A 9,375-nucleotide genomic window follows, 5' to 3' on the forward strand; every position below is an offset into this window, starting at 1 on the left:
TCCATCACCAACCGTATTCCATTTTCCTTAAAACAGTGTCCATAAATACAAACCAAAACCTGTTAGCAATTTTCTGTTTGTTTCTAAGAAACAAGACATCTCTCAAATTTTTTTCCAAATTTTCCATTGCACCCTGAATAACATTATACAAGGGCCAAGGCAAGGAGAAAAGATGTATAACATGCTCACATATGCTTCTTCCAATTATAAACTGAACACTCCCTTTAAAAAATGAGAGAATATTTTGGTATTCAGCAGAGTTCAAGCATTCCATGAACAGAGAGAGATCAAATAAAGGCTAATGAACCATCAAAAAACAATGTGCTTTCCAAGCAACTGCTAAAATATTGGGAGAAAAATTGTAAATTAAAGGCTATCAAAATCTGGAGGGTTTTATTTAGATTTCTTTGGCTGGTCAGAAAATCCAGGCTCCCATAATCTTACAAACAGGCTCGCCGTCCTTAACGAAAGATGCTTTCATGCCGAGTCCACTAAGAGATTGGTATTTCAGTGGACCTATTTCGATTTCTTTTGTTGATCAGATGCTCTGGCTCCCGCAATCTTACAAACAGGCTCGTCCTTTGACTGAAGAAGCTTTAACGCAGGATGAACTTTGAGGTCACCCATAACCAACTTTTGGCCAACATCCAACTCACTCAGATCGACATCGATGTATGGAGGAACAATATCGGCAGGGCAAAGGTATTTAACAGTCCTCTTAATTGTATTCAAATAAGATCCTGTAGAATTTGTGAAACATTAGAAAAAATGGTCTAAAAATATAATTGTTCCCTTTTGAAACTACATACCAGGATCGCATCCTGTGATATTTTATAGGTCACACAACATTTTTAAGTAGACCAGAAACTTCTCAAGAAGTACTAATGAAGAGTAAAAGCTAAAGGGAGTACAAAAATTACAATCAATGCTTTCTTTTCAGGAACGGTTTTATTCTTCTTTGAAAAGATTTAAGTACATTGCAGAAACAGAGACTAGATCCTTTCAACTCAATCTAACAGAAAACAAACCTGACGTTCCAAATCTTCTTCTAGCTATTCTGGAAATGTTAACACATTTAGATCCATATCCCCATCTAGCTTGAGAATTCAAGAATCCCAAGCCAATGATAGTCTCAATGCAAACTCCACCAACCCAAAAACTATTATATCTACAGATCTTCCAAATATATCTCACTTTTTACACTATTACTACATAATATTTGCAGAATCTACAGAAAATCAAATAAAAGAAACTTAATCTTGTAGTAGTACTATTGAGACTTGAGATTATAAAATACTTGCATAATTTATTATGTGCAAAAGATGGCCATATATAACCATGAGTACATGACAGTAAGTAACCAAAATAGTTAACAAATGAGTTAAAATAACTAACTCTAATACGTACCTTTCCGCAATCCAGGACATACATCTTCCCCTCTGAACACAAGTGGTACATCAACTTTTAATAAAGCATGTGAAGGTGCCCTTATGAAAGTAACGTTAAGTGGTGCATCTGTTCCCGAATGAAGATGAATCTGAAAAAACATGAATGATGCGAGTTCAGAATGGCTATTATCTAACTCAAATATATATTATCAAAAGGTCTTATGATAACTTGTAGTCAAAACTAAACTAAACCCTTAATTAAAACATAGAGATGAAACATAATGATCATGACATTAGAGTTTTGAAAGTAGGGGCATAATTCTCTCAGCTCAAAGCAAAAGGATAAAATAGATGGGTTCCTCATTTAAGCATATGAAATATCTTATGGTGCAAAGATTTGAGTCCCAAAGTACAAAACATAAACTTTCTCCCCTCAATTCAGGTCTTCCACTCATGAAACAATCAGCCTTATTTCAATCCTTAACGTAAATCACCTCCCAAACTCAGAAAGTTGGAAATATCATATAACTTCCTAAAAGACATCGTATCTAAGATGGGAAGAAAACTAGTCCTTCCTACAAACAGGATAATAGAATAGAGTACCTTCCGAGGTAAAACCCGAACCTTCTCGACAATATCCCCGGACTCGAACTCGGACCGAACCTCAAGATCGAAAAGCCTGGAGAGGAAGAAGGAGCGACCGAGATGATTAACAAGCTTCCTAATCTGATTAGCTCGTACAGATATGAGACGCTTATTACCACCATGCTGGCCGTCCTCTTGCTCGAATACGATACTTGGAGTACGGCCAACCTTGCGCTCTTTAGCAGAAATGTTCTTGCCGGAGATGGAGCGAGGAATGGCGAGGATTGTCTCGGCGTATTTGGGATCTGGCTTTGGGAAACCCTCCAAGTACGAAAGTGGAGGTTCGGAATAGGAATCAAGGACGGGGGCGGTGGCGGCGGAGGAGAACCGCCGGAGGACTCGGGAGAGAGTGGGGGAGTGGTAGAAGCGTAGCATTGGGCGGGGAAGGATGATCGGAATGGGTTAAGGGAGGGTTTTAGTTCAGAATTTTAAAGGGGTATTTGACCAGTTTTGCTCAATTCATACAAGCTGCCTCCGGTAAGGATTCCGGCGGAAGGAAGCCGGAGAGGTTGAAGGGACGGAAATTTGGCCGCCGGCTGCCGCTGCCGCTGCCTGTTGCCGTCGCCGTCGCCGTCGTTGGAGTAAAAGGAGAGCTAGAGTTAAAGGTGAGGCGGCTGGAATTAAGTGACTGAACCTGACGGGTTAACATGTATTTCTATTTTTCCTTTTCTTTTTTCTTTTTCCTTTTTTTTTTTTGTTTTTTTGTGGGCTGGACTAATAGGTCTTTTCCATTTCGGTTTAATTTTCAGTTGGGTCCAAGTTTATTGAGATTATTGCACTGTTGACCCAAATTTGAAATATGACAGTAGAATTTGTCCCACTTTTTAAAATTTAATTTTTTTTTTGACATTTTACTTGTGGCATGATTGCCAAAAATTACTGAAATAACTTTATTGTATAAGTATGTTGGACTCTTATACTCTTAACTCTTGCTATTCTCACTCATTTCTCATTCACTTCGAATCTCGTAACTTTGGTTATTCACTTTCTCTTAATAAAAAGAGTGAGAAGAAGAAGCAAAGAGTGAGAATAAGGAATAAAGAGGGAGAGCAAAGAAGAAATAGTAAGAGCGAATTGTAAGAGAAAATAGAGAGTACAGTGTGGAAAAACCTAAACCTTAAGGAGTGAGAATAGTAAGAGTGAAGAGCGAGAGTGAAATCCCAACTCATACACAATGTTCCGTTTTGACAATTTCACATTGATATGATAGTAAGTAGAAGGTCAAAAAATATATTTCTTAAAAATTGTATCAAATTTCATTGGGACCTTTTAAAGTGGATTTTTGTTCATAAACTTTTTATATTTAATCTTACTCTCTAAATTTTCAAAAGGTTTACTTTAGTTTCTAAATATTCAAATAATAATAATAATAATAATAATAATAATAATAATAATAATAATAAGTATGTTAGGTTTTTGTGTTATATTAGTGTTTCTTCTAAACTTCATTTGCCTAATACTTATTTTTAATCTTTGTGGCTCGAGATCACGTTTTTATATATTAACATGTACTACACACTAGATCAGGAGAAATTTGTACGTATGACCCATTTTTTGGGCCCAAAATATCAAATGACACATTTTTAAAAAATAATGTCAATTGACCCTCTGCTGACATCATCACCATACCAAATTACGTAAATTGCCCTCACCTCTTTGTATTCTTACCCTTTTACTAAAAACCAACCAAAACTAAAAACTCTTCAAATTTTCCAAGCGTAATGGCTTCGTATCGCTTATAAACTCTGGATGGTTTCGCTGCGTTTTAAAATCCATCATTTGGGCTTGAAACGATTCCACTGCCATCGACAAAATCGAATATGATCGGTAAATGATTTCAATCTGTGCTTGAAAATGTCTTAAATTGATCGGTAATGGGGCTTTATGGGTCATTCTGGGTTTAGAAATACTGTGAACCTATGATTTTTTTTGCTTGTTTTTTTTGTTTTTGATGTGTTCTGTGGTTGAAGATGGGTAAAAAGAGAGAATGTGAGTGAGATAAGTAAGAGTGAAATCGGCGAGAGCGATACTAGAGAGAGCAACACCGGAGAGGGTGGGTTATTTTGGGGTTTAGAAATACTGTGAGCCTATAGTTTTTTATTTTTTATTTTTTATTTTTTTCGATGTGTTTTGTGGTTGAAGACGAGTAAAAAGAAAGAATGTGAGCGAGATAAGTGAGAGTTACTAGAGAGAGCGATATCAGAGAGAGCGATACCAGCGAGAGCAATACCAAAGAGTGTGATACCAGATAGAACAATACTAGAGAGAATGATGCCACGAGACTTAAACGAAATGTTTTTTACAATTTTTTTTTCTAAGGGAGTTTACTGATTGAATCTTTATTTCATGCATGAGTGATTTAAGATGTCAACATGTTTTAGAATACTTATAGTCGACCGACCTGGTCAAGTAACGAGCTTGGCCCACATTACTAATGCAAACAAGACTGTGACGGAGAAACTTACCCCAAGACAGTTAGAGATGTTCAAGAGAACAGTTTTTGGGCGATTTGTAGACGTTGACATGGTGTTCAATAGCCCAATTATCCATCATATGTTGTTGAGAGACTGTGAAAAGCACGAGAGCTAACTCGATCTCATTCTCTATTGGTGGAAAGGTCGTCACTTTTTCAAAGGATGATTTTTTGTTGATGACTGGTTTGTGGCGATCCTCTATGCGAGTTGATCAAAATGAGTAGTCCTCATATGAACTTGCAATCAAGTATTTCGGTAATCGAGTGACGAAGGACACCTTACATGTTCGTTTACTAGAAGAAAAATACAAGGAGTTAGAATTTGAAAATGATGAGGATGCTGTGAAGATCACATTAGTCTACTATACGGAGGTTGCAATGATGGGAAAGAACAAGTAGAAAAATGTAGTGGACCTTAAACGTTTTAAGGACGTTCAAAATATAGAGTACTACAACAGTCTAGACTGGGGTACCATTATTTGGGAAAGGACACTCGATGCCCTAAAGACTGCATTGAATGATAAGAGTAGTTTATACAAGACGAAGGTAAAAGGAAATAAAAATTACGTCGTGAAGTACTCTTTGCGTGGATTTCCACAAGCGTTCCAGGTAAATTTGCTTAACATAATAATCGTGTTGTTTGATTTAACATAACTATTGTTCTTAATATATGTTAAATTTTATTTAGATATAGATGTACGAGATCCTAGCAGCATCAATAGTTGGGAACATTGCGGAGCGAAGGAGCAAGGTGGCTTTGCCTCGCATATTACGATGGTCATGCTCCCACTCAGTATGCTTCAAAGTACTCGAGAGAGACATATTCGAGTCTAACAATGTATGTTTACTCTATGCATAATATGTTTATTTGGTTGTTAAATTGACACTAACCATTTTACTGGGTTGTTAATGCAGACAAAGGTTAAAGAGGGTCTTGTCATGACCGACACTGAGAGGGAGTTTCGGGATACCCCATTGGACAGACAACCTATATTCGATCTAGGTGCCAATGATGATAGTGCTGAAAGTGGCAGTAGGTCGAGTAGTGGGGGTAGTTTTGAAAGCGACGGTAATGATCATCGTGGAGATAACAATGATGAATGTGGAAGGGTGGAGGGAGGGGATGAACACGAGCATTATGAGCACGAGGATGCTGAATGTGGAAGGGTGGAGGGAGGGACATATACACCTAGTGATGATATGTTCCATGATGTGGCGGGGGACGTACGTGATGAGGATGAGTTGAACCCACTTGATGTTCATCTTGCGGATTCCCATAGAGAGCGATGTATGGACGAAGAATGTCTTGAGTGTGCTGCCCACAAGGAGGGAGCCAATCCCAACAATTCTATTTATTCATACCTGCAAACCATTGAAAGCTCACTATCGAGGTTGGATGGTCGTATATCAAGTTTAGATAGTCGTGTATCCAAGATCGAGGAAAACATGACAGACATGAAAGGACAATTATCGGCCATCCTGTCACTGTTGCAGTCTATGTGCAAGGTTTGCATTTACTATCATTTTATGTCTTTACGTGTTTAGTTTTTACGTGTTTGTGAACTCATCATTTTAGTTTATTAATTGAAGGGTTCCATGGTGATTGAGGAGACACAAGGTCACCCATCCCATATATAGGTGACGATGTCACGATGTCGTTCATCCCATCTCGGGATCCCGATACCACTGATGTGTCTGCCTCTGATACTTCCATCCCTCCCTGTAGAGCCTCAAAATACCACTTCACTTACTTCTATCCCCCCTCTAGATCCCGATACCACAACATCACCCACTGATGTCCAACCTATAGAGGCCGACATGTCTAACTTACTCACTATGCCACATACAGAGGCCGACACTTTTGGTATTGTTACGACCACGAAAGGAGTTACATTGGTGAGTAATTTATTGATCAGTAATCTTTGTTTATATTTTTGTATTTCTTGATGAGTAATTTTTTGTTATTTGTTTATGTAGGAATCTCGAAGAACTACTCGTAAGAGGAAAGATGTTGATAAATATACACCTTTAGCTCAAGTAAAGAAGAAAAGTGTGGATTCTGGGGTACACCTTCCATTTGAAAAGGTTAAGTATCCTCTCCTGGGTGTGCCTATGTCACCATTCAAAGCGATTGTCAGGTACAACATAGCACATGACGTTCCACTTAATATCTTTATAGAAATGATGGGCTGGATCACAGATGAGAATACCAATAACGAGGTTCGAGAGAATTCCTTTAAGCTACTATCGAAGCATTTGTTCAAGAAATTGATTGAATCGAGTTCGTGGGTTGAGTGCGATGTAAGTTTCCTAGTTTTGACTTCTTTACAGTTGGATATTTTGTACTTTGACTGACATAGTAATTTTTTGTGCAGATCATAAATACTTTATTTCATTTTATGAAAGAAAAATTTTATACCCGTCCTAACATGTGCATGCACAAGTTCACCATCTTACCAATTGGAGTAACGATAAATTTTGATATATTTTGTTGTGCAGAGTCATTTTACTATAGTATATTTCGTTACTTAACTTCTCATTTTATTTAGCAGACTCACCTTAATGCTCGTGACAGGGTATTTAAACGAATAAAGAATAAGACGAGACTGGAGGCTGCCCTAGTATAGGAGGATGAAGACACGTACAAGGACTACGTCACCGGTAAATTCGATGTCAAATGGGTAGATGTGGATTTTTTGTATACCGCAATGAATATCAGTGAGCGTTGGATGGTCCTTACAATGGACATTAACAGAGGCCATATATTCGTGTTTCATTCACTTCTGTCATACACACCAATGACGAAGTTGGGGACTTTGCTGGAGCCATTGACTGTCACAGTACCATCCTTACTTCACTACTGTGACATGGATCGTTCAAAGCCGGACCTATCCATATCCCGTTGGAAAATCACCCGACCTATGAATGCCGATATTCAACACGGGTCACTTGATTGTGGCATCTTTGCAATAAAATTACTAGAATATTTGGTGACTGGTGCTGATCCTTCCGTAATCGCTCAGGAGAAAATGAGTGAATATAGGATGTAGTTAGAGTGTCAATTGTGGGCGAACACTCCATATTTTTTATGTGTATAAAACATGTATTTTTTATGTATGTAAAACATGTATAAAACAATTTTATCAAAGTTCAAAGTTCAATATTATACATTTTATCAAAATATTTATAATTGAGCTATTTCTCTTTTCATTATATCAATGGTATATAAAACATTATTCAAAGTTCAAGGTTCAAAGTTCAAACATTGAGAGAGTGAGATTGAGAGAGAGAGCAAGATTGAGAGAGCGAGATGTTGAGAGAGAGCGAGATTGAGAGAGGGAGACTTTGAGAGAGAAGGAGATTTGGAGAGCGAGACTTTTTAGGAGAGCAACACTTATGGAGATTGAGAGAGCGAGCTTGTGAAGAAATGGTTGTGTAATGCTCTATTAAATCCTCGATACTCGATAAATTTCTGCTTGATACTCGATGGAAATTTCCTTCTATACTCAACGAGTTTCTATTTTTTGCTCGATATTAATCTTTACTCGAAGCAACTTGAAGATGAAAAACTTCTTACTTGATGCTACTCGATAAAAGAAAATTGATATGTGATTCAACTGGATACTCTAAAATCGATATGATTTGATAACAAGATTGTGTTTTCGTGATTTGAAAAAAGATTCATTTTCTTTCTCACTTGAAGATTGCTTACAACTTGTTTTTGTTTATAGAAAAAATAGAAAGTATGAAAAACTCTTCTTAGGGGCCTGATCAATGGTATTTATAACATATACCAATAGATTGTTACAAGATAAAGTTAATTATAAACTAAACTGGATGAGAGGTATTTGAGTCACAGTTTCTACCATTTCAGTACGTCGCACGGTTGTGAGTGGTTTGCTACAATTTTGGTGGTTATGCCCATAATTCCCACACCGATCACATTTCATTTGTTTGCAAAATTCTCCTCTGGATGATATTCTTCTCACTCTCCGTCGTCCGACTTGTGCCACAAACGTTGGAGGAAGGATAGTCTTTTCTACATATCTAGGAGCTCTCTTCCATTCAGATATGTGCCCGAGTGGATTTATAGGCTCCGCATATGCAGTCATTAGGGAGTCCACTGTATAAAATTGACTGCAAAGACTCCAAATGGGTATGTTTCGTTCCTTGGTAGCCACAATTGCATGCGAACACAGGATACCAACTGAGTCGAATTCCTTACATGTGCATTCCTTCGTGTGAAGATTCACAATATCGTCCAATCGATTATCTCGCACGTGGACCTGATAACAATCAATAGGCTCAACTCGATATCGTCTGCCCTTATCGGCCTCACTTACCAATCGGGTTTCACAATAGTCAGAGTGCAATGTCATTCGAGATGCCCAGTAATTCCTCCGTTTGTAGAACCACAATTGAAGCATTCCTCTAACCTGTTCAATCAAGCATACTATGGGCAATAGCCGATACTCTTTAGTTAACAAATTGAAATACTCTGCACTATTGGACGTCATGTTTTCATATCTTTGTTCTATTTAGTAAACTCGTGCCCACCTTTGAAGATCGATGTCTTCCAGATATTTCGTGACAGCACCATCTCAAAAACTATGGTGTTCGTCCCATTTTGTTTGAAACTTTGTCATGCGAAATGCCCTTATTGCATCTCTAAATATCCCAACAACCGTACTATCCTTAAAGTTTGTAATAAGATTCTATTCTATATGCCACATGCACAATCCATGAAACACTGTGGGAAAAAATGCATGAATAGCATTGCTGATAGATACCATCCGATAAGACACAAACACCAAATTATCGGGTTCTCTGATACTGCATTTCAATTTTGACATAAACTATTTCATGATC

The 9,375-nt window shown here is 37.7% G+C and overlaps 2 protein-coding genes across 2 annotated transcripts; one reads left to right on the forward strand and one right to left on the reverse strand.

The window, feature by feature from the left end:
* Positions 1-223: 223 nt before the first annotated feature.
* Positions 224-2,682, reverse strand: LOC120089769 (Ribosomal protein L25/Gln-tRNA synthetase, anti-codon-binding domain-containing protein). The gene is made up of 3 exons (XM_039047161.2): positions 1,992-2,682; positions 1,408-1,537; positions 224-740 (listed from the first exon to the last, which is right to left on the reverse strand). Exons 1-3 carry the CDS (start codon positions 2,406-2,408, stop codon positions 517-519), a joined length of 771 nt encoding a protein of 256 aa, XP_038903089.2. The 5' UTR covers positions 2,409-2,682; the 3' UTR covers positions 224-516.
* Positions 2,683-3,572: 890 nt separating this feature from the next.
* On the forward strand, positions 3,573-7,581 carry LOC120091745 (uncharacterized). Its single transcript, XM_039049861.2, has 6 exons — positions 3,573-5,115; positions 5,195-5,344; positions 5,422-6,012; positions 6,097-6,402; positions 6,484-6,807; positions 7,082-7,581. Exons 2-4 carry the CDS (start codon positions 5,201-5,203, stop codon positions 6,142-6,144), a joined length of 783 nt encoding a protein of 260 aa, XP_038905789.2. The 5' UTR covers positions 3,573-5,115; positions 5,195-5,200; the 3' UTR covers positions 6,145-6,402; positions 6,484-6,807; positions 7,082-7,581.
* The last annotated feature ends 1,794 nt before the right edge of the window (positions 7,582-9,375 follow it).

This window comes from Benincasa hispida, chromosome 11 (assembly GCF_027475165.1).
Source record: "Benincasa hispida cultivar pf3 chromosome 11, pf3_genome.v1.1, whole genome shotgun sequence".
NCBI lineage: Eukaryota > Viridiplantae > Streptophyta > Magnoliopsida > Cucurbitales > Cucurbitaceae > Benincasa > Benincasa hispida.

What these genes read in the sequence shown, in the direction of transcription:
- LOC120089769 (XM_039047161.2), bottom strand. Translation starts at nt 2,408, where the DNA reads ATGCTACGCTTCTACCACTCCCCCACTCTCTCCCGAGTCCTCCGGCGG. An exon ending in TTCGGGTTTTACCTCGGAAG is followed by an intron (nt 1,538 to 1,991) that starts GTACTCTATTCT and finishes ATGTTTTTTCAG; the next exon opens with ATTCATCTTCATTCGGGAAC. An exon ending in ATGTCCTGGATTGCGGAAAG is followed by an intron (nt 741 to 1,407) that starts GTACGTATTAGA and finishes CAAATTCTACAG; the next exon opens with GATCTTATTTGAATACAATT.
- LOC120091745 (XM_039049861.2), top strand. Translation starts at nt 5,201, where the DNA reads ATGTACGAGATCCTAGCAGCATCAATAGTTGGGAACATTGCGGAGCGA. An exon ending in ACATATTCGAGTCTAACAAT is followed by an intron (nt 5,345 to 5,421) that starts GTATGTTTACTC and finishes TTGTTAATGCAG; the next exon opens with ACAAAGGTTAAAGAGGGTCT. An exon ending in TGTTGCAGTCTATGTGCAAG is followed by an intron (nt 6,013 to 6,096) that starts GTTTGCATTTAC and finishes TATTAATTGAAG; the next exon opens with GGTTCCATGGTGATTGAGGA.